This window comes from Tenrec ecaudatus, chromosome X (assembly GCF_050624435.1).
Source record: "Tenrec ecaudatus isolate mTenEca1 chromosome X, mTenEca1.hap1, whole genome shotgun sequence".
Lineage (NCBI taxonomy): Eukaryota > Metazoa > Chordata > Mammalia > Afrosoricida > Tenrecidae > Tenrec > Tenrec ecaudatus.
Genome location: NC_134548.1, coordinates 75,691,397 through 75,716,334, shown reverse-complemented (window position 1 = coordinate 75,716,334; position 24,938 = coordinate 75,691,397). Strand labels below are relative to the sequence as shown.

The 24,938-nt window shown below is 41.7% G+C and overlaps 1 protein-coding gene and 1 pseudogene across 2 annotated transcripts in view; both read left to right on the top strand.

Moving 5' to 3' along the window:
* Positions 1-3,906: 3,906 nt before the first annotated feature.
* Positions 3,907-4,504, top strand: LOC142433431 (translation machinery-associated protein 16 pseudogene; annotated as a pseudogene).
* A 3,278-nt stretch (positions 4,505-7,782) lies between these two features.
* The window catches only part of OPHN1 (oligophrenin 1), a 369,115-nt gene continuing 351,959 nt past the window's right edge, over positions 7,783-24,938 (top strand). Inside the window, exons 1-2 of one of the 2 annotated variants that reach the window (XM_075538125.1) lie at positions 7,783-8,176; positions 8,565-8,722. In XM_075538125.1, coding sequence (XP_075394240.1) covers positions 8,569-8,722 — 154 coding nt within the window. In that variant the 5' untranslated portion in view covers positions 7,783-8,176; positions 8,565-8,568. Of the gene's footprint in view, positions 8,423-8,564; positions 8,723-24,938 lie in introns of both variants that reach the window. The other variant, XM_075538124.1, reaches the window with a different exon arrangement.

Here is a 24,938-nt window from a genome sequence, read left to right as displayed (position 1 = left end):
CCTTGGTCTATGGTTTCTGCTGCAGTCACCTTCAGGTCTCCTTAGGGGCTGTTTGCAGCTGTGCATACTGCAGTCTGATAGAAAGTGTTGACCCCTGTGCAGGGGAGCGTATTTAGGGGGGATTGAGGATTGGGTGATCTGTTTCTGGCTAGGGACACTTCCCACTGGTAGGCGGGTGGGAGGGTGGCCACCACTGGCGTGCTGTTCCACCATGTGGAACTCAGAGGGCTGGGCACATTGAGCAGGGAAAGGGGAGAATGCAGTAGGCAAGCCTTAAAGGCTTGGGTTCCTATGCCACAGTTGCAGAAACTTCTGCCAGACTTGTGTCTGCTGCCTGGCAGGCCTGAAGCAATGTGGCAGCATGGAACTTCTACGTGTATGTATGACGTTTGTGGGAGGGCCGGAGAGGAGGCTGGCTGGTGGATCTGTGAGAAGTGCAGAGAGGGGTTCGAAACCTGTGGGTTGAGACCTCTGAGTGTGGGAGGAGGTCTGGTTGGCGGTTTGCACAGTGCGCAAGGCAGGGCGGCAGCCTCTGCGGTGTTTCTGGTTCCCCTGTGGCACCTGGCTGCGAGGCTCCCAGGAAGAGCAGGGGGAGGGTCTGGCCGGCTGGTCCATGAGGGGCGCCCAGACGGGGACACGGATCTCTGTGGGGTGGTACGCCAGGTGGAGCACCCACATGGGACCCCGGGCACCCTGGGGCAGGGTGGGTGGTACTGGCTGGTGATTCTGCGCAAAGCACTGAGTCAGGGCGAAGCCTCCGCCATGTATCTGGCTGCCCTGTGGTGTTGCTGGAGGCAGAGCCGGCACCCTGAGCACAGCACAAGAGACCACCGGCTTCCGAAGGGAGTGCTGGCATTAAGGTCACAGTCAGCTTCTGGTTCAGAGACGAGCTCTGAGTTGTCTTGGGAATTGACAGACTTGATACCCCTACGCGGCCCCCAAATCTCCCCACTCACCATTCTCCACAGAGCTCTGGGCGTGAGCTATCTATCTGGTGGCCACCTTCCCCCAACCCTTCCATGTCCATGATTTTATAGCAATACTTTGTGACACCCGTGTACCAGGGATTTCCGGAATCTTAGAATAAGTATGAACGTATTTTTTTAAGTTTGAAAAAATTCCTTTATCTTTCAATTCCATTCAATGAGGTTTTTTAAATCTTCTCGTCATACAGTCAGAATGCTCCTCAGAGGGGAGGATGGCAAGATTTTGTCTCATATATCTTGGGTATCTATTCAAAGGAACCAGGCCCCGGAGAATGACATTATGTTTGGTAAAGTAGGAGGCCAGCAAAAAAAGATGAAGACCATAGCAGATGAAGTTCAACAATAAGCTCCATTATAGCAATGATTATGAGGATGGCATAGGACTGGGAATTGTTTTATTTTGGTTTCCATAGCAATGAATCAGTCAGCAATGAATCAGGGCTGACTCTAGGGCAAGTAACAGTGGCAATGAGGAATGATGTTTGTGCTAAAGTTTAAGCAGATGCCTCAGGTAAGTCAATGTTGATGTTAGTGTTTTCTTTATCTTTCAATTTTTCATATTATTAACTCGAAATTCTTTTTTTTTTCTAAAGAAAATTGAATAGCGTGATCTAAGTAATCTAGTCAAACTATTGGAAGATTGAAATGTGCATCCACTCACAATTCATAGTTGGAAAGACTCTGAAACCAGTTTCCTCTGGTAATGTTCATTTTAGAATGTGAGAGAGAATGCCTAAATGATATGCGTTTGATCCTTGTCAAAGCATTGCCACTAGAGTGCTGTTGCTTTCCTTGAGTTATCATCCATTGCCTTATGTTGTGTGTCCATTTATAAACTTATCAGCATGAATAATATTACAAATTTGTAAAAATGTCCAATTAATATTTTTTTTCTAGGATACATTGTTGAAATGCGCTATTTCGTGGTAGGTAGTGACTGAGAATGTGACTCTCACTGCACAAGTGTTTCAGAGCCATGGAATCTGATACATCACCTTCCACATGAGAAGGCTGAAGCCAAGCCAGTAGTCTCTGAGGCCACAATCTGAAGAATGATAAAGGCGGGGTCCAACTGCTGAGCTTGCAGCGAGCAGCCCGATGCCTTGCCCATTCTCCCACCAGGGCTCTTACACACGCCATAGAGCTTCAAAAGCTCATGGCAAAATTCCATGATCTTTTCACTGCATTATCCCATAAGCTATTTGAAACCCCTTATATATATGCGTACACTTGTGTGTATTTCTATACGATGTAAAAAAAAGAAAGAAAAGTACATTGCCTTTCCTAAAATTCTGCAATATCTGGTTTCTTTATTTTCTCTCTATTCATTCGAGTTGTGAAAGCAATTTGAAAAAGCTAATTCTGATCTGAATGATCTGCTTCATTATGTCAAAGGGTTATGGTGACTCCATTTTGAAGGCCAAATAGATGCATCAGGTAGATAAGGTCCTATCATGGATGACCTGAGGTGAATGGTGTCAAGATTTGCATCTATCCTGCAATCCAACATTAGAATAATCCACTAAAATAATTGATTACAGGATTTCAGGTTCTGGCTGTTAGAACAAAGGGAGTGCTGACCATGTTGGTGTGCTACAGACCCTGTGAATGTCTTGAAGGTGAGATAACATATGAACCAGTTCACAAACCAGGGTAGGGTTTCTATTCAAATGGTAATGTAAATCATTATGAGTAGAAACATAGCTCCACTCTTCCTCCCTTTGCTCCACAAATAGCAGTCAACTTGTGTTTTTATTTAAGTATATTTCTTGAAGTGTCACTGTGGGTAATCTGATTCCCTTATCCTACTGGTGCTATCTATCAGAACAAGAATAGTGAAAAAACATTGGATTTAACCAACATTTATTGAGGAGCTATCTGCCAGACACTTTCACATACTTATCTCTAACTAATCCTTATAGAACTTTGTGACGATAGTCTGTAAAGTGAGGAGACTTTAGATGAATTGTTCAAGGTCACAGAGTCTCTAAGACAGCGGTTCTCAACCTTCCTAATGCCGTGACCCTTTCATACAGTTCCTCATGTTGTGGTGACTCCCAAACATAAAATTATTTTCGTTGCTACTTCACCACTGTAATTTTGCTACTGTTATGAATTAGGCAACCCCTGTGAAAGGGCCATTCAATCCCCAAAGGAGTTGCGACCCACAGGTGGAGAACTGCTGCTCTAAGAGGGGAAACTAGACTCAATTTCAGGTCCCAGCTTAAGAAAAAGATACTGTCCTGTATTAGGATTGTGGGAGTAGATGTTACCTTGACATAAAAGAAACACTTAGAAAATTTGAACACATAACAACCCTAATAGGATATGATAGAACTGCCCCATTGGGATTCTGAGACTTTCAAAGTCTTATGAGAGAAGACAGCCTCATCTTTCTACACTGACCTTAGCCACTCAGGGTGTCGCCTACTATGACACAGCAAGTCTCCTATAAAAAAAACAAAACAGGGAAAATGAGGGTGCTGCGGGTTGGGCTGCTAATATTAATGTCAAAGGTTCAAATCCACCAGCTGCTGCAATATAGAAAAATGAAGCTGGTAGCTCTCATAGAGATTTATAGTCTCAGAAACCCTATGGAGGCAGCTCTATTTTGTTCTATATGGTCTCTGTGAACTGAAATCCCATAGACTGCTGAAAGGTAAACTACTCCTCATTTCAGGGCTGCTATTTCCAAGAGTGAGAGCCCTGCTGGCGCAATGGTATACAAGTTGGCCTGCAACCCACGAGGTCTGAAAGTTGAAACCACCAGAAGTTCTGTGGAGAAAGATGGGCTTTCTACTCCTGTAAAGATTTACAGTTCTTTGGACTCACGTGTGTTTAGACTATACTCACTAGGCATTCTGTAGCCTTTGCCTTCAGGTGAGGCTGCCCAGTTGGAGCCCTGAGGTCTGCTGTACCAATGAGCCTGGCATCATGCCGAAAGAACCAACAGGAAACAGAGACGCTCGGGGAAAAAGCCATCTATCCATATAGTAGAACAGCAGCTCACATTACCAGAGAGTCCCGTAAACAAGAAAAAAGGGGGAGAAAGGAAGAATGAACGGAGATACCTTACATCTCAAAATTATTAGTGAAAAATTACAGTGGTTTCAAAATCAACTTGATGCCAAAAAGTAGACTATTCAAAGAAAAATATTTATGCTTGAATCAAAAGTTATTTCTAATGATTCAGCAGTGAGTTGGAGCAAATGGAGTTACATAACAGCATCAAAGACAGGCAGGGTTTGTGGCACTTTTTCGCGAGACAGTTATCAAGCAGATGGTGGAGTGGAGAGACAGCAGTATGAGGGGTATTACCTTGAGATTCCAGATACTGTAGATGCAGGTCATCTGAAAAGTTTTAGGGAATGCGATTTTCATCTGAAGAAATTGCCAAACATTAAGATGAGGAAAATCTGTGCAAATGATGCAATCCTCAAGAAATGCAAGAAGAAAAACATTACAACTGTTGAGAAATCTTGGAGGAATTAGAACTAAAAGATGAATCCAGTGACTGAGATGAGGAAATAGCTCCAGGAATCAAATTGTCTATATTTGACATTTGCAGTTTAAAAACTGCTAGGATTTTTACTTAAACAACATTATAAGAAAAAATGAAGGTAGCGTTACTGGTTGTAGTAAGTTGTTAAGATATACGTGATCTATAAAACCCCTTTAACCTGAATTTCTGGGGGCAGTTGTTGACATGAAAGAAGACAGAAAATATTTTAATTTTTCCTCTCACGCATATTTAGGACTGCCTAACTTGCCAGTAGTGGGTTTTAACCTCACACATTGAGCAATTGATAGCAACTTGTTTCCTAAAGGGGTCCTACTGATACCTTTTGCCTATTTTTGCCTTTTAGCAATACTGTTCCCTAACTCTCCTCTTAAAAATTGACCTTAGTTTTCTTTTTAAAACATAACACAGGAGAAAATGTGATATGAAATTCATATTAGAGTCATGGACCGTATATTACTCTTATTTATTTTATTTTTGAGGCAGAGATAATTGGTAGCAATTGAACAGTCTCATACTTAATCTGTTCTCTATTTGCAAATGACTTCATGTTAGTGTCTTTTGATTTTATAGCAATTCCTGCTTTCTCATTATGGAAAATGATGCTTTTCTTGAGTGGAAACGTAACTAAGGATTATAGAGCCAATTATTTTACTAATGTGATTCATTTTGCCATCTTCAAGAAACAAGTTAAATTAACATATAACTGACTTATTATTTCAAGCATTGCAAAACAGTTTTATATGTCCAGTAATAGAATCGATTGGGCATATGGTATTTCAATTGCCATCTGTTTCAGAATAGCCATGTCACTTTCTATAGTGGCTGTATGTATTTCTAAACCCATCAGCAATGGATAAGAGTTCCAAACTCACCACACCCTCTCCAGCATTTGTTGTTCTCAGTTCTTTAATTGTGCTATGGTTATAGGTGTTACATAGTCCCTCATGGTTGTTTTCACTTGCATTTCCCACATGGCTAGGGAACGAGTGCATTTCCTCATGTATTTATTAGGGTCATCCCTGGTGCATTAGCTATTCAGGTCCTTTGCCTACTGTATTGGACAGGGTTCTCTAGAGAGACAAACCAGATTTCTAGTAATTATATATAAATATATTTATAAAGATAGATATATAATTCGAGAAATAAACCATTAAATAATATACAGATAGATAATACAAGAAATTAACAGTTAAATTATAAAGCAGTGAGACAGTAGCAGTCCTTCAAGTTTTGAGAGCTGCCAAGTGCCAGTCCCCTTCTGTAGAGAGAGCTGGGCTATATATACCCAGGCAGCAAACAGCAAGGCAGGTCCCCAACTGTCATCAACTGTCGGTCCCCAGCTCCAGAGATGAACATTCCAATCGTGGGGGCTTAAAGGGACCTCAACTTACAGTGACACAGTCCACAGGCTAGGCATCCCACAGGTAGTGTACCCCTTTAAACTGAGGCACAGAACAACCAAGGTGAGGCTGACCGAGCCATTTATCCCTCTGCCCTTCAGTTAATCCTACTTGTATTTATCGGCCAGGCTGGCACAATAAACTATAGCAACCTCAGAAGGTTGTTATTATTTTTTCTTGTTTTAGGCGTACAGTATACTAGATCTGAGCTCCAACTTAGAACAATTAGTTCTTATATAAGGGCTCTGCTAAATACTCAGGAAGGGAATACAGAAAATGGGTGCTATAGTAAAATGTGGTGAAGAAATCAGATATGTTCCTGGCTCTCAGATAAAATAGCATTTGAGGTCTTGAAGGCCAAACAAGCAGCCATCTAAGTGAGATGTCAACTAAGTCCACTTGGAAGAAGCACACCAAAATCAATGACTGAAGGGTTGTAAATTATATCATTTGAAATCAAAAGAGGGAATACTATCAGAGCCTAGATTGTGAGAATCTGGTTTGCAGCAGGCTATGGAAAACAGGGGGAGCCCACGATTCATTTGTGGGAAATAAGCCTCCGGTGATCTTCCTCTATCCATACTAGAGGTTTGGGAGGAAAGTGGTTACTAAACAGAGACATTGGAGAGATGACTACAGAAGATCAATGGGATAAACCTGACTTGAATGGTTAAAATCTTGTCAGTTGATCTCCCCCTCTGAGGCATGCTGGACCTGATCTGGTTTTCAAAATTACATTTTCTGTAATTTTATTGATGTTGCTGTTGTTCATAGTAAGGATTATCTCAGATTTGGTATTGCCCTGGGGGTCACCCTCTTGAATTTGTGTTACATCTTTTTCTGTTTTCGGTATATGAAATCCAGGATTGATGAATGTATAGGGAGAGCAAGTGGAACAAGAGTGGTTTTTTTGTTGGGGGGGGGGGGGAGTGTACATAGGTGATGGATGTGGTAAAAGGGAGCCAATGTCAAGGAGTCCAGGAAGGAAAAAAATGTTTGGAAACTGATTGTGGAAGCAATTGTACAATACTGCTTAATGTCATTGTATTATGGAGTGATATATGTATTTACTACTATACTATGTTTGTGAAAAAAAATGTTATTCTTCACAAACCTTATTACATATAACATATCTTTTAGTCTATTTTGTAAAAGTTAACTATGCAAGTAAATTTGAATACTTTCAAGAAAAACATAACGCTAGTGTTATATGTTAACTGGATACCAAACAAATCTTATTAATAGACTATTTAAAATGTTATAATTAAAAAAAGTATTTCTACAAAAAAAAAGGTTACAGTCTCAGAATCTCATAGGGACCTATAGGACCCTGCTTTCTAGGGCTTTTATGAGTTGGCATCAACTCAGTGGTAATGAGGGTTTTGTTTCTTTGTTTGTTGGTTGGTATTGGTTTCTTTGGCAGGGAGTCTGAGCCTAACAAGGAGCCTATTGAAACAACCTTTCAGGCCTGAAGTCCACAGGGATTCAAATGCTAGAACCAGGAGAAATGGGAAAGGGAGGAGGGTTAGGGGGAGGCTAGAAAAAGTGGAAGGAAAAACTATAAATAACGCAGTCAAGTAGTGGGAAAAGACAGAGGGCTGTCGCCAATCGATTCTTCTTTGAGTTCTTCCTCCAGTTTCTAAAACTTTCCATGAAGATCTCAATGACGGGAAATTTCCTTTTGACTCTGTGAGGCTGGCGAGCTTGGAGTAGGCTGGGACTGGCTTCCCAGGAGGGTTGGCGAGGAGACCGCAGGGAGGAGCCATAGGGCGTGAAAATGGAAGGACTACATTTCCCAGGCAACCACGTTTTCCAGCGGGAGAACTAGCGCACGGACTGATCTCCAGTTCCGTCGGGGAGCGCCGAGCTGCAGCTGCTATTGTGCGTCTCAGCGCGTTTGCCCTCCTCTTCCCAGTGGGTGTCGCCGGAGGAAGGCTACGTTTCAGTCCGCTGGCGCCTAAGAGGACAGCAGCTCGACTTCCTTGCTTCAGGAACGCTCAATAGCCAGAGGATTCTGGTGACGAAACCCTTGGGTGCAGGGAGCACCATAGAAGAAGGAAACTGCTAGAGCGAGGGGCTGTGGTTTCTTAAGGGCCAAGCTGAGGCTCCGGCTTGAAGAAGGGGCTACCAGAAAAAAAAAAAAAAGAGGAGGAGAGGCTACCTACGGAGTTAAGCAAAGGAATCTTCAACAACGCGTGGAGCGAGGAGTGAGGAGCAAGAAGCGAGGAGTCGATTTCCAACTCAGCTTGTCTCAGCCTACACCCAGGGTGGGCCAAAGAGTCTCCTTTACAATTGCTGTGGAAGGATCAGGCCCTTCTCTGGAGGCAAGCCTGGCTGCGGTTTGTGCTGCCTTTCAGGGAAAGTGGAGCCCAGGGGGGATGCTTCTTGCTAGGCTACATCCTGCTGAGATCCTACAGATTTAGTTCTCTCTCCTTATCATCTGGAGCTACTTCTGGGTCCCCTGTGCCCTGCATTGACCAAGCCACACCCACCCACGAGCCTCATTGGAACAGGTATCTGTCATCCAACGGGAAGGAAGTTGTGAGCTTCCACAGCCAATCCTGCACTTAGTCCACCCTGTCTAAACCCTTCTACCGTATTACTGATGTTCTCCATATTTGTATCTTTTCCTTTCTTCCCAATCTCTGCATTTAGAACCATGGGGCATCCCCCGCTGGAGTTCCGCGACTGCTACCTGGACAGCCCAGATTTCCGCGAGAGACTCAAGTGCTATGAGCAGGAGCTGGAGAGGACCAATAAATTCATTAAAGATGTGATTAAAGATGGCAACACCCTTATCAGCGCTATGAGAAGTAAGTGGAAGGCTTACAACAGGCTGTTCCTTTGAGCTGGGGGAAGTGGGGGGTGGAGGTTGGGATTCCGAGGGACAACAGTCCAGGTCTTTAAGGTAAATGGGTTTCCAGAGCTTAGAGATCGGGGTCAATAGAAGTGGACAATGATGGCTACAACCCTAATTTTGGGCCTGTTCCTTTAGTGACTTTGAAATAAGACAGAGATCTGTAACTCTGCTAGGGATCCTTTTGTTCTGCAACCACTTGGCTGTTATGAAGGAATGATGTTCCACACCGATGTTTGTGGCAAAGTAGATATCAAGCTGATTAAGGGACTGTCTTAGCGCCTCCTAAAGAATTGGGAATTAAGGCCAGCAGTTTGAGTAATGATTTTGTCCTGGTGATAGTTCTTGCAGTTAAGTGGCAGTCAATAACAACAGCAAGCACCCATAGTTCTTTTCTAAGGAAACACCTTTGCCCCAGTAATATTTTCTTTAGATACTGACCTGTGTTTTAGGTCAAGGTCAGTCTAGGCTCAAAATTTAAAAATTCCTTCAGAAGCCATTGACTTCCACTTCAGAGCAGAACCAAGACTTACTACCTAGCACAAGGAGCCTGGCTTCAGGAGTAAATATGGGGCTGTGTTTGGGGGCAGTTGGTGTGGGCACTCTGTAAAGAAACCCTTTCTAGTTTGGTTTTCTCCGTGGCCACAGGCCACTCAGCTATGGAAAACGCCTTCCCACCCCCATTGTGAGGAAAAGTCTTATTTCTGCTGGTTGACAGGCTGACTGGAGTAAAAGAAAGCATAGTAAACATTCATAACAAGAGTACAGGTAAAAGCACCTTTTGAACTGAAGAATGGAGGGCGGAATTATTTTTTCCTTTTGAGTGAGAAATTATTGTGGAAAAATACGGCAACTCACTGGGAAATTTGTATTGTAATCTTATAACTTTTTTGAGTAGATTAATACCCAAATTCAGTGTCTAGGCTAAGTGTGGGAACCTTCTTGAGGCAGATGCGGCTAACCAAGGGTAGGGAGCAAGTCCTTGGAAATAGCAGCTGTGTGTTTCTAGCTCCTTGGAGCCTATGCGTTCCCTGCTCATTTTGTCTGATCTTTTGGATCAAAATATATATTTTTCGCATGTCTGTAGATCGTTTGGTTGCATTTGATCATTTAACCGTTTTCCTATGATTAAGATGAACTTGTGGCAGCACTTAAAGATAGGGCATTTGAAATTCTGCTCCTTAAATAAATAAAAACTAGGTTTTGGAGTTTGTCCCTACTTAAGAAGTTCATGAAGAGGTAAAGATATGTGGGATGAGCGGAAAAGATAGAAAGATGAGAGGACAGATGAGAGGAAAGGGAAAAGAAATGTTAGGTGTTTCTATTTGTTTACTTATTAGAGTAAATGGTTTGGTGCAGTATCCAGTCAAATAATTGTAGCTATTTGGCAATACCTCAGTCCGTGACTTCCCATGAGAAAGAATTCACTCCAAAGCCTGCTTTGTGATCCAAGTGCGTTTTAGAAAGGATAGAAGAAGTTTCAGGTTTGACACAGCACCCTCAAGGCACTTCTCACCCACACATGGAAAACTGAGGGCAGAGGAGCAGCTGGAAAAGAAGCGCAGTGGGCTTCAGATCCTGGCTTTTGGTGTACTGCCCCTTCCTGGCGTGGAGCCAGAATTTGGAGCATGCCCAGTAGACAACCTGGTTCCTATTCTGGCTACCTAACAGAACTGGCAGCTGATGTGGGCCAAAGCAGCCCAGGCTGAAATTCAACAGTATTGCCTGCAAAGCTAGAAAGAGTTCAAGGCCAACAAAGCTGTGGCTCTGGGATGCCATGGCAGTTGCAGCACTGAAGTGGAGAAGGAGACCCAGGAGAAGATGACTATCTTCCAGACCTACTTCAGGGGAAACAAGGATGGGCTCTTGGATACCCTTCTGAGTTGCATCTGTGACATCTGCCCAGAAATCCGTGAAGACTACCGCATAAATGGGTATGGAAGAAGAGAGTGCCTGTTTCAGAGACTGGTATTTTAGATGCTCTCGCATGGACCAAGGAGCTTTAGCAAAGCTAGAGTTTTATTCTTGCAAAAAGGTATTAAGGCATTCTGAATTAGTATACAGAAAAAATTTAAATATATATGAATTGTGTACACACACACACTATTTTTATATATCAAGCTTTGGAGTTTGTCTCTACTTAAAGAGTTCATTAGAAGGTAAAAGCTATGTTGGATGAACTGCAAAAATAAAAAGATGAGAGTTCACTGAAAGGAAAATATTTCGATTTGTATATATATTTATTACATTAAATATTGATATACATAGTATAATTAGAAGAGCTTCCTTCTCTTTTTTCAGAGTAGCAAAAACCAAGTACTTTGTATAGATTTAGAGCTTATCCAAAGATTTCATTTTTCACCTCATATTTCTTATGAATTTAATTGTATACAGCTTTCCTATACTTTTTAGCATAGGAACGTAACAACATAACTTTTCATTCTTAGATATCTAGTAAAAATTTTTTAAAGAAACAAATGGGTTAAATATTTCCTTTTTTAAAGTTTTCTTCAAGGTCAAGGAGTCTCAATGGTGTAGTGGTTATTCGTTGTGCTGGAATCCACGTGGTAGGCATTTGGAAACCCTCCGCAGCTCAGAGAGAAAGACTGCGTTTTCTACTCCTGTGTACAGTTACAGTCTCAGAAACCCACAGGCTGTCGCTGTGAGTCAGTATTTACTGGATGGCAGTGAAAATTACTTGAAAGTAAAGATTCTTTGTAATGCAAAAGCAAAGCAAAACAAAAACAGTTAAGGTACATTAAAAGATGGAAGGTTTGTAAGGGAAAAAGCAAGAAACATTTGTGGAAGGGCAAAAGTTTTGTATGCTTTAGGCAAATAACGGTTTTATTCTTTTTTTCTTCGACTAAAAGTAGCAACAGTAATTATGCAGCTCAAACCTTTCAGTTCTGGGCAAAATATCCAAGAAGATATACTGGCCCAGGGGGCCATTGTATATACCCATTGTCTTCAAGTTGATTCTGACTCATAGTGACTTTATAGGACTCAGAACTGCACCACAGGGCTTCCAAGGGTGTAAATGTTTAGGGAAGTAGATTACCACCTCTTGCTTTTATGGGGTGGCTAATGCCCTCCAATCACCACAATTTTATGTTTAGCAGCAGTGTACCTAATCACTTCACCAGCAGGCTTCTTCTAGTGTGTATAAACCCAAACCAAACCTACTGCCTTTGAGGTTGATTCCAATGCATAGGGTTTCCAAGGCTCTAAATCTCTACAGGAGAAGAAAGCCTTATTTTTTTTTCTCCTGAGGAGCAGCTGGTGGGTTTGAACACCTGACCTTGTAATTAACAGCCCAATGCATAATTCAATATACCCGTGGTTCTCAACCTGTGGTCACGATCCCTTTGGTGGTCGAACTATCCTTTCACAGGGGTCACCCAATTTATAACAGTAGCAAAATTACAGTTATGAAGTAGGAACAGAAATAATTTTATGGTTGGGGATCACCACAACATGAGGAACTGCATTAAGGGTTGTGGCATTTGGAAGGTTGAGAACTACTGTACTATACTATCGGTGTATATCAAAAATTCCTCAACAGTACCGATAGAGTGTAAAAACCCACAAGTAACCCTTGTTCTTTTACTTTCCTTTAAATTGCATAAATTCTAAACACCTGATAAGCTAGAGACAAAAGTGGGATGTTGCTCACTGTAGTGACCACAATTACACTCTTCACTGTGCTTCTGCACACTGTGTTGACTGGGTTACTTTCTGAGCATAAGTAGAGAAGAAGCAAAGTAAAGGTATCGCTTTATTTTGGTGAGACAAGGGAAAAAAGCACAGGTAATAGAGTCAGAATATCTGGACGCTCTCTTCACCATTCTCATAAGAGAAGGCACAAATCACAGAATTCATATTTAAAATAAGGATAATTATAACTTTATCACAGGGTTGTTTTGAAGTTTTAAAAGGGTTAATGGATATAAAAGTGCCTTGTAAATTGAGCAGACTAAGCAATATAAATCCCTGATAATATTTCTTCAGAATAATAATATATCTACTAGTGAATATATAATTTACAGCAGGTTTCGGAAGCAAACGTCACAAATAGAGCAAAAGTATTTTGAAGCAGAGACCCTTTCTTGCTGCAATCTTGTTCAAAAATGCCATTTCCTTCATTGGCATCTCTGATAGTGAGTTTTGTATTCATGTGGGTGGATCCATTTTGGCATTTGGTGTGGCATTAAAGGTCAGAAAGAATGATTGGCACCTTTTTATTTAACTTATTACGTTGACTATCAAATCAAATTGTTAATGTTTCTAGGAACCAATGAGATTTCACATTGTGCTGCAAGCGTCAGCTGTAGCTTTTCTTAAAGTTGCTAATTTTATTTTCTGCATTTTATCCTGATTGCGTCTGATTTTGTACAGAGCTTTGTCAGGTTTTGTGTGTAATGATTTGTTAAATATAGGCCCTTTTTAAAATATTTAGATTTACTATTTTCAGAGGACGAGCTTGTGGCATAATGGGCTACTAATTGTAAGGTCAGCAGTTCAAACCCACCAGGAGCTCCACATGAGAAAGATGAACTTTTCTGTTCCTATAACAGTTTACAGTGTTGGAAACCTACCTGTCTAAGTGGGGTTCTACCTAGGTTTCTACTTTGTAAGGTAGATTTGGTGATGGAAAGAAATAAGGCAAAGACAGGAAGTAGTTTTAAAGGTTTATTATAGAGCTCCCAGGTGAGGTTTATGGATCCCTAGTTGGGGCCAGAGAAGTTCTGCCACCTGTGAGGGAGGGGGTACAGAGAAAGGGACCGGAGCATTCTGAACTCGTGGGCGAGGTTCACAGGTCCCCAGTTGGGGTTCTGGGAAGTTGCGCTCTCTGGATGAGCGGTGAGGAGTTTTATAGCCTGGGTCTGGGGAAGGGAGTAGCTGAGAAAGATTCCATTGCGGTTTGGCTGTTTTCCAAGGTGGGCAGTTATTAGCACAGTAACAATGCTATCTGGATCTGCCGTCAACCTGCATTGCGTCAGGGCTTTAAAGGTCATTATCAGAAGCTTTTGTGCACTGTTGTCAAGGTGTTGCTATACTTGCCTGCCCCACCATTTTCTGTTTCTGCCTAACATTCTCGTCTTTTGATGATAATGGGCATTGTAGTGTCTCTAGCTGATTCCTGCTGGTAGGAGGTATTGTGGGGCTTGGACACTAGAGTAGGCAGAAGGAGGGCTTGTGGGTAAGCGGGTGTATGAGTGGAGAAGAAACTGGCTTATGGTGACCCTGGACAGGTCTTGTATGTGCACCACTGGATCAATCTGAGAAAGCATGGGGCTAAAAGTGAAAAAAGGGAGATAACGATTAGTGGCACTAGTAGGGGTAACAGCCAGGTGGCTAAAGGGGATTGTACCAGTCAAATGGGGAGTAATTTTTCCTTCCGTGACCATGGAGGTCTTTGTTTAGGTGAGTTAGCATATCTGTGTTTTGCTCTACAAACCCTGACTCACTGATATAATACAGCATTCTTTCCTGAGGAAGAGGCAGGTACCCCCTCTTTCAACAGTGAGAAGATCTAAGGCCTATCTGTTTTGTAGGGCAACTTGGGCCAGAGTGGTGAGCTGGCGCTGTAACGAGGGTAAGGAACCTGCGGTGAACTCCAAAGTTATCTGTAATCGGTCTTTGAAAAATCTTGTGCTGAGATGGTGGAGTGACCGAGCACACTTCCAGCTATTCCAGATGCTGCGACTGAAGAGGCTAGGCTTTTGCCTATCATTATAGGAAGGAATAGTGCTCTACTTTGCCTAGGCCTTGGCCTTTGGATGGAGAGTAACCACGCTGATTCAGACTGACCATACAGGGTGAGCTAAGGAATTATGGTGACTGGAAAATAAGATCCTGCTGTGGAAGAATTTACACATTTAGTTGAAGTTCTATTGCACCAAAAGAATTATCTGGGGTTGGGGAAAATCTGAGTGTTAACAGTTATATTATGTTTGCAAACTCCATGCAGAGAAAAGCCATCTACATTCTGATCTGTGAAGTTACAGACTTGCTGTGGCTGGGTCTGATTTACTTTCTCTAAGGTGGGAAACAGAGAGAAAATAACTACTGCAGAAGGGTAGTGGTCCCAATGTAAAGTGGCTCCAAGTTTGGTTAAAAAAATTGTGGTCAAGCAGCGGGGTCGGCCAGGAGAGCATGACTAAAAAGGGATGGGTGACTAGCTTGTTATCTATCATACATGTAAGGGGCCCAGTGGCCAATGAGTCAGAGGGACGGTCGTCAATTCCCATGACAGACTTGGGAAGGGTATAGAGGACCAGAGAAGGAAGGCAAACAGAAAAGGTAGCCCCTGTGTTGACCAAAAAAGGAGAAAACCTTACTGCTACCTTCATTGTTACCCTGGGCTTGGAGAGGGTAATTGGGTTCCTCAAGTCCGGGCTCCATCAGTCCTCAACAAGTAGGCCCAGTAGCGTCAATGGTGAGTCAGGGCTTGGAGGGACTGGCCTTCTGAGACTGGGTGCCGAAGGACAGCCACTCCTTCATTGGCCCTGTTGACCGCACACCGGACAAGGCTTGGTGGGTGGACCAGGTTGTGGGCAGCGGTTGGCCCAGTGACCTTGCTGACCACACTTGAAGCAGGCTCCTGGAGGTGGTCTAGACCTCAGGGCTGCAATCAAGGTTTGGGCTTGTAAGTTTGCCTCCTGGTGATCTTGGGATTCCTTGTCTGCTTCTGCCTGGTCCTCTTGTATTAAATACTTTTTTTAAAAAACCAAATATGGCTTGGTAAAGCCATATTTACCAAGTCCCAGACAGGGGTCTGAGAGCTGTCTTCGGCCCTTTTTAAAACTTTTTCCCCCTAATGTTTGGAGCTGATTGAGTAATGAAGTGTGTGGCTAGGACAGTGGCCCCTGTTGGTGAGGTTGGGTCTAGGTGGGTGTATTGGGTGAGAGCTTCAGTCAGGTGATATAAAAATGCTACTGGGTTTTCATCAGGCTTTTGAGTAATTTCCCTGAGCTTATCTGCTTTATGGGAGATTGCCTGGAGTCTGGCCAAGACACATTGGAACATTTTACCTTGGTGGGCTCGGCTGTCTCTGCCTCCCTGGCTATCGGTCTGACAATTCCAGCCTGGTTCCTGCCTGAGTACTGCTACACTTCCCAAAGGCATGGCAGGGTCAGTTAGATGAACGTGGTCTACATGCTGTTGGACAGCAGTAAAAACATGCTCTCTTTCATCTGAGGTGAGAGTAAGGAGGAGGCCTTACTATGGGCGCAGATAAGGAGTCAGGGTGTTCAGAAAAAGATGAAGGGGGAGTAGTGTCAGAAACCTGATTGAGGAGTGGTGGGTCTGTTTGAAGTGGCAGGTTTTTCTGGTTAAGAGAGTGCTGGGCTAAAAAAAGAGTGGGTAACAGGTAGTACAGAGAGAACGATGGGAGCATAGAAGGAAGAAAACTTGGATGTAGGAGATCTCAGGCCATTTGCCAGGATGCTGGCAAAAGTTACTGAGATCAGTCAAAATGTTGAAATCAAAAGTACCGTGTTCTTGCCATTGAGACCCATTGTCTAGTTTGTTTTGGGGTCAAACCGAATTGCGTTAAAAAATGAGGCATTTGGGCTAGAAGTCTGGCATTAAGCTGAGGGTTGAGAGGTTAGTTATGAGACACCCTCAAGGTATGGAAGAATCCAGCTTGGAAGTTTTGTTTCCCATGCTGCAGGGCTCTTGAATGGCACTGAGCTAGAAAATATCCAGCTGGGCCTTTGGAGGGGGCGGGGGAAGGTCTGGCCTCCCAGCTCCCCTGGAAAAGGAACAGGGAGACTCAGGTGTCCCCGAATGCCTCCAACCCTTGAATGAAGGGATGTGGGGCCTGGCCTCCCAGTTCCCTAGAAAATAAACAGAGAGACTCAGGTGTACCCAAATGTCTCTGGCCTTTGGAATGGGAGGAGGGGAGGCCTGGTCTCCCAGCTCCCTGAGAAAAGGAGCAGTGTCCTGTGTGTCTGTCCTTTGAATGCGGCTCTGCTGTGGGCCCATGGTTTAGAAATGAAATGAATGAACAGAGCCGCCAATGAAAGAACCCAGCAGCAAGGGACTGCGGCAGACATAGCAGCGGGACTGTAACTGAAACAGCAGAGATAAAAATCTGGCATGGTACTCACTAGTTGATGTGGTGAATGGCAGCCGAGAGGTCCTGGTCTGAGGGAAGGGAGGATGGAGGAGAGGGGTACCGCACTCGCCTAAGGGCAGGTGGGGGTGTGTTAGGATGCGTCTACTACACCTGGGTATCGGTACCAAATGTAAGGTAGATTTGGCGACAGAAAGAAAGATGGCAAAGGCAGGAATTTACTTTAAAGGTTTATTACAGAGCTTCTGCATGAGGGTCACAGGTCCCTAGCTGCGACCAGCAAAGCCGCACCGCCTGGCAGGGAGGGGAGTACAGAGAAAGGGACGGGAACATCTCAAGCTCCTGGGCAAGAGGTGAGGAGTTTTATAGCCTGGGTCTGGGGGAGGGAATAGCTGGGGCAGTGTCCATTGTGGTTTGGCTGTTTTGCAAGGTGGGCAGTTAGCACAGTAACAGCATAACAATGCTATTTGGATCTGTCATCCATCTGCGTCAGGGCTTCAAAGGCCATCATCAGGAGCTGTTGCACACTATTGTCAGGGTATTGCTCCATTTGCCTGCCCTACCAGTTTCTGTTTCTGCCTAACATACCTGTCTAGGGTAGCAATTTTGCCCTGTGCTATAAGGTTGCTGTGAGTTTAAATAGATTTGATAGCAGTGACTTTTGAATATGCTCAGAGGTCATTGATATTAAGAGTGATATTTAATATGTCTTCCTTTTGGAAGTGGCTGGTTTCTCTCCTTGAATTGTGATCTACAAATAATTGCTGGAATACAAGATGTTAAGGATATTTTAAGCTAATGGAAAATAATGCCTTCGCTTTGAACCGTGATTATATATTGCCTGCTCGTTTGTATGTTGGCCATTTTAATCTCTAATATTGTTTCCGTATTTTCTGAGCACTCGGACTAGACATTATTAAAGGAAAAATTATGAGGCTCCTGCTTATATCTCAAGGTTCCATGGTACACCCAATAATTATTATATATAGCTCAGTGAAGACATACCATTCATTCAGTAAATATTGTGCACATACTATATTTAAAGCATTGTTCTCAGGACTGTGATGCATACAGAGCAAGTCTCACATTGATCCCATCCTTAAGAAGTTCACAAGCTAGTAGGGAAGACAAGAGGTGTAGAAATCATCATCATATAAGCTAGTAGCTAGGATCAGAGTCCTAAGAGAAGGACAGGTAAATATGCTAGTTGGCACTGGGAAGAGAACTCATTTCCAGATGAAAGGACAAAGAAAAACAAAAGAGCATATAGCACTAGAGTTGGGCAAAATGAATAACTAATTTAACTACGCCCATGCGCCAGGCATTAAATCCTAAAATAGCTTTATGAAATAAGGATTATTACATTTTATATTCATGGAAAAACTGAAGTTCACAGGAGTTAAGCAGCTTTCCCAATTTATAAGGGGATTAGAATCTAGACAGGGTATATTTAGTAGTAGGAATGACATAGCTGATGTAAATTAATTATAATTAAGTTGATCCTCAAGGTGATCTCAAGTGTGCCAAATTAGAATTAAGCTTCATAGATATTTGTGTCTTAAATAGTATTGTGTGTTTTGGTGAATGTTTATAAAGAATCTTAAGTTTCCATTTGATAATTTTCATATAAATTGTTCAGTGACATCGATTACATTTTTCACAATGTAATTCCATTGTGCTCTAGTTGTTCGATTTCCAGGGCTCAAGTTTGCGGCTCGTCTTTACTTTAAAGTAGTGTTTCCTAAAGTGGGCTATGCAAACTCACTGAACCAAACTCACTGCCATCAAGTCAATTCTGACTCACAGTGACCCTACAAGATGGGTAGAACTGCCCCCATAAGTTTCTGAGACTATAACTCTTCTTATAGGAGTAGAAAGCCTCATCTTTCTCCTGAGGAGTGGCTAGTGGTTTTAAACTGCTGCCCTTGTGGTTAGCAGTCCAATCGGGGAGCTACAGAAGTAGATACCTATACTTTATCTTTTGCAAAAGTTTCTGATTGCCAGAGGAGTGCGGGATTTTTATTTTTTCCCTGTAAAGGTGGTAATAGGCCACATAAGTTTGGGAATTATGATTTAGAGTAAATATTGATGTTTTGATCTCATAGAGATTATTTTCAGTAGAGTACCATACTTAGGGGTAATAACCTTAATTTTGTATGCCCTTTTAAAATTTATTAATTTTTGCTAAGAGCTGACCTTGAGATAATTTTAGTACCAGGTTTAAAAAATTTCTCAGGGTGAAGTTAGTCAATCCTATGAGACCATTCTTATAATGATAGAATCCAAAGCAAAACATTTGTATACCAAAGGGCACAGATTTTGGAGGTTCGCAAAGGAGTTAGGTCAAAGGTGGGAATATGAAGCAAGAGACTGGAAAGTTGACAGGTATTGCTTTGTATGAAGGGGGTGATGGAGGTTGGGAAAAGAAGAAGGAGAAGAGAAATTGGGGGTGAGTGGACATAGACTATGGGGGTGGAGGTTGATGAGTGGTTTGAACTGATGATTGATGGTCTCAAATATAAAACACGTAATTAAAGATACAATGCATTTAAAAATAAATAAAGCAAGAATATGCAGGGCAACAGTCTCAGGGAATCATTTGGTCTCAACTAAGTTTGACCCTTTTTAAGACTTTGAGTTTTGTTATTTATTTTTCCTGTTGTTTCTGAGACTATCGATTTTGACTCTGGTTAGAATGGTTAGGAATGGTAGCTGGACACCATTTCTGGTCTCGGAGTACATGAGATCTTTTAGCTCAGTAGACTTGTTTCTTAACTGAGATATTGGTTTCCTTTTTATTATTTTGCTCCTGATGAGTAGAGATCACCTCTCACACCTTTTTTTTTAAATTGAGAGTTAATGCATGTATCATGTAATTCCATAGTTCAATCACATCAAGCAGCATTGTACAATTGCTACCACAATCCATTTCCAAACGTTCTTACTTCTTGACACAGTCTCTCTTTAAATCATCCTCTCCCACCCCCACTGTTCCCACCCCAACCCCCCCAAAATGCTTATTCTACTTACTGTCCCTATAGGTTCATCAATCCTGGATTTCATATACCAAAAATCAGAAAAATATATTTAACAGAAATTTAAGAGGGTGACACCCAATGACATAATACATCTGAGATAAACCTTAATATGTACCAAAAACCCCCCAAAAGTCTCCAGATGGTACTCAATTCACTAAGATACAGAACATGAGCTTTAACTATATAATGCCAATTGATGGAGTAGGCCCATGATACTCGGGTCCTAAGCCTTAAAAATCAAGAAAATAAACCTCACAGGATGCTTGGTTATATCACTGAAAAGTATCTATAATTGTGTCTTCTATTAGGAAATTTATGTACCTATACCCGCATCCTTCTGTCTGTGCACACTTGTGCCTACTCACTTGTACTTATATCTGTTTTCGTTAGGTGTCGTCTGGTCAGTTCCAGTTCACAGCAACCCTTTGTACAAACACAATGAAGCACTGCTCAGTTCTGCACCATCCTCACAATTGTTCTTATGTTTGAACCTAGTCTTGCAACCACAATATCAGTCTATCTTGTGAAGGGTCTTTCTCTCTGTTTGCTTCCCTGCCATGTTTCCATGTCTTCCCCCAGGGTTTGGTCTCCCTTACAACGTGTTCAAAGTATGTGAGATGAAGTCTCTTCATCTTTGTCTCTAAGGAGCATTCTGGTTGTACTTCTTCCAATGCAGATTTGTTTGTTCCTTTGGTTGTCCATGTTGCTTTCAGTATTACTTGCCCACACCAAAATTAAAATGCATTGATTCTTCTTAAGTCTTTCTTATTCAACTTTCACATGAAGATGAGGTGATTGGAAATACTGTGGCTTGGGTCAGGCACACCTTAGACCTCAAAATAACATCCCTGCTTTTCAGCACTTTAAAGAGCTCTTATGCTGCAGATTAATTGAATGCGATGGGTCATTTGATTTTTCTGACTGCTGCTTCCATGAATATTGATTGTGGAACAGGACAATTCCTTGAAAACGTCAACCTTTTCTCAGTTTATCATGATGCTAATTGTTGGCCCAGTTTTGAGAATTTCTATTCTCAGTATGGAGTTACAATCCATATTGAAGGCTGAAATCTTTCTTCTTCATTACCAAGTGCTTCAAGTCTTTTTCACTTGCTGCAAGCAAGCTTATGTCAACAGCATATCAAATAGGTTGGTGATAGCCCTCCTCCAATTCCGATACGGCATTCTTCATATTATCCAACTTCTGCTCAGCATACAGATTGAACAAGTATGGTGAGAAGATACAACCCTAAGTACCCATTTCCTGAGTTTAAACCATGCAGTGTTCCCTTGTTTTGTTTGTATAATTGCCTCTTGATCAGTGTACAGTTTCCACTTGACTACAATTAAGTGTTCTGGAATGCCCATTTTTCTCAAGGCTATCCATTTTTAATGATCTGTATAGTTCAAGCCTTTGCATAGTTAATGAAGCACAAGTAAAAACCTTTCTGGTATTCTCTGCTTTGAGCCCAAATCAATCTGATATTAGCAATAATATCTTTTGTTCCACGTCCTCTTCTGAATCCTGCCTGACCTTAAGCTAGTTCCCTGTCAACGTACTGCTGCAACTGTTGTTGGATGTTCTTAAGAAAACTTGCATCTTCCTCTGAGTGAGAAGGATCCGAGAGGGCGACCCACGAGTTTCTGCAGGTCAGAGGTACGCACCCATTAGCATCCTGTCATGGCTTTAGAATCTTGGAAGCTCTGTACAGCAGTTCTCCTGTGTCCTCTCTGCAGCTTATACGTCTAACTCTACTTGATGCCTGCAGATGGTGCATCACCAGCAGCTTAGAGGAAGGAGGAAGAGTGCCTTGTATTATTACTTTTGGGATTTCCTCACGAGAGATTGAAATTTGTGAGCATCATTAGAGCTGATCCAGATAAGACAGAGCATCCCAGTTGCCTGTAGTGTCCTAAGGACCAAAGAAAATGGCCAAGGCTCAGGAACCACTGACATTCAACGATGTGGCTGTAAAGTTCACCCGGGAGGAATGGCAGCTCCTGAACTCTGCTCAGAAAACCCTGTATCAGGATGTGATGTTGGAGAACTATCGCAACCTGGTTTCCATTGGTGCTGTGGCAACTCCCGGCCGAACTGTTGATACTTCAGGATCATTCCACAGAAGCCTGCAGAGACAACTGGAGGCTTGATGCTGAACCACAAGGTCTGCAGAGGGAGGAGAGCTCCCACTGGTGATAATCCCTAGCTATGCCCAGCTCCTTCCTGCAGATGATTACATCAGGCCACATGGAGAGAGTCTCATCACTGGGGAAACAGGAGTTCTTGGAATCTGCCAGGAGCAGGGCTAGGTGTCGGTGGAGGAGTTTCTATATTGCTTTGAGAAAGGAATCACAAAATGCCTCACCGTGCTAGTAGAAATAGGACCTGGTATTTCCAGGTTTCCGGCACTTGTTCTGCACAGGCCTGGTACCTTTCAGAACTGGTGCCCAGACTCTAGCCTGATCCACTTCTGAATGTACACTCCTCCTCCCTGGGCCATTCACTGTAATAGAAAATTGACAGCCCAGGACCACGCATAAACAGCAGATAATTCTGAGCTGTTTAGGAAACCACTGTTATAAGCACAATAAAAGTGCACTCTTCTAAAAATAATTCACAGAGTCCACAAGGGACTCTAGTGGATTGATTATACTCCTCCCTTGCCCCAAACCACAATAACCTCTGGAAATACAGACCGGTATCTCTCATGAATATAGATGCCAAAATCCTCAACAAAGTCCTGGTCAATAGAATCCTACAGAATATAAATTTATTTTAAAAGACCAATATTCTCAAGTCAATGAATCAGGACAGAAAACCCAACAATAAAAAACATCCACATACAATTGATTTTTACATTGGCCCAAAAGACATTAAATGGGAAGCAGGTGCCCTCCTCAATAAATGGTGCTGGAAAATCTGGATATACACCTGCAGAAGAATGAAATGAAATATCTCATTCTATGTACTAAAATAACTCCAGGTGGATTAAACACCTACATGTAAAATCCAGAGCTAGCAGCATCATTAGTCCAGGGAATACATGGGCTGGCAGAATTAACAAAAGAAACATACTCCATAGAAGGTAAAATAGATGAATGGGACCAATGAAAAAGAAAACACTTGTGTAAATCAATAGAGTTTATTTAATAAAAGAGTAAAAAGAGAAAAAAAAAAAAAGAAAACTTGCATGTGATATTAATGATATTGTTTTATATTTTGAGCATTCTGTTAGAACACAATCCTTTGGAATGAGAAAAGAAATATTGATCTCTTGCAGTCAGTTACCCAAGTAGCTGATATCCAGATTTCCTGGCACAGATGAGTGAATGTATCTAGTGCTTCATCAGCTTGTTGACACATTTGAACCGGCATTCCATCCATTCCTGAAGCCTAGATTTTGGCTAATGCTTTCAGTGCAGCTTGGACTTCTTCTTATGGTTTACTATGCCAGGAACGACCAAATCAAGAGGAATGGCACCTCAGTCATAATCAAAAAGAACACTTCTCGATTTATTTTGAAGTATGAGAATTTGATAGTTTAATATTTATTTTGAAGCATGAGGCTTTAATAGCTTAATATCTTCATGCTTACGAAGAAGTCCAATTAATACTATTATTCAAATTAATGCGTCAATCACTAAAGCCAGTGATGAAGAGAGTGAAGAATTCTATCAGCCTTTTCAGTGTGAAATTGATCAATGTGCAATCAAGATGCATTGATAATTATTGTTGTTTGGAATGTAATAATTGGAAATGAAGAGGGAGGATATGTGATTGGCCTTGATGATAGACACAAAGCTGCAGAACACATAGACTTTTGTTAGACTAATTATTTCTTCTTTGCAAATAACCTTTTCCAGCAACATACCTGGTGACTATACATATAGATTTTGCCAGCTAGAATACATAGGAATCAAATTGCTCATAGGGAAATTATCAATTGCTCATAGGGAAATTCAAGTTGTAGCAGAAGAAAATTAAAACGAGTCTATTAGAGCCAAAATATGACATTAAATATATTCCCCTGGAATTTAGAGACCATTTCAAAACCAGATTTGATACATTGAGCACTAATGACTAAAACCTAGATGAATTCTGTAATGACATCAAAACATCATACACGAAGGAAGCAAAAGGTCATTAAAAAGATGGGAAAGGAAGAAAAACCAAAGTGGATGTCAGAAGAGAGTCTGAAACTTTCACTTAAATAGCTAAAGTACATGAAAGAAATAATTAAGTAAAAGAGCTGAACAGAAAATCTCAAAAGGAAGTTTGACAAGGCAAATTCAAGCATTGTAGTGAAATGCATAAAGACCTGTAATTAGAAAACCAAAAGGAAAAATATTCTCAGCATATCTCAATGTGAAAGAACTGAAGAAAACATTCAAGCCGCAAGTTGAAATAATGAAGAATTCTATGGGCAAAATATGGAATGATGCAGGAGGCATCGAAAGATGATGGAAAAAAAACACTGTCACAGTACCAAAAAGAGTTGGCCAACATTCAACCTTTTTCAAGAGGGTAGCATATGATCCAGAAAAGATCGTATTGCTGATCGACATTTAAGCTATACTGAAGACATTAGTGAAAGACAAGTCTCCAAAACACAAACTGTTTTAAATGTTCCAGGTAACGAGTGCAGCATTGGAAGGACTCACTCAGTGAATAACCAAGAGAAAGAGATCCATATTTGTGCCCATTCCAAAGAAAGATGACCCAACAAAATGCAGAAATTATTGAACAAATCATAAACACCACATCCATGTAAAATTTTACTGAGCAGAATTAAAAATATTTTAAATGGTTGCCACAAGTACATCAACAGGGCACTGCTAGAAATTCAAAGTGGATTCATTAATGAACAGAGAATGAGGGCTATCATTGGTAATGTCAGGTGGAACTTGTTTGTAAGCAGAAAAAGCCAGAAAGATGATAATGTATGTTTTATTGATTACTCAAAGACTTTCAATTGTGTGCATCATAACAAACTATGGATACCATTGAGAGTAATGAAGAATTTCAGAACATTTCATTGTGCTCATGTGATACAC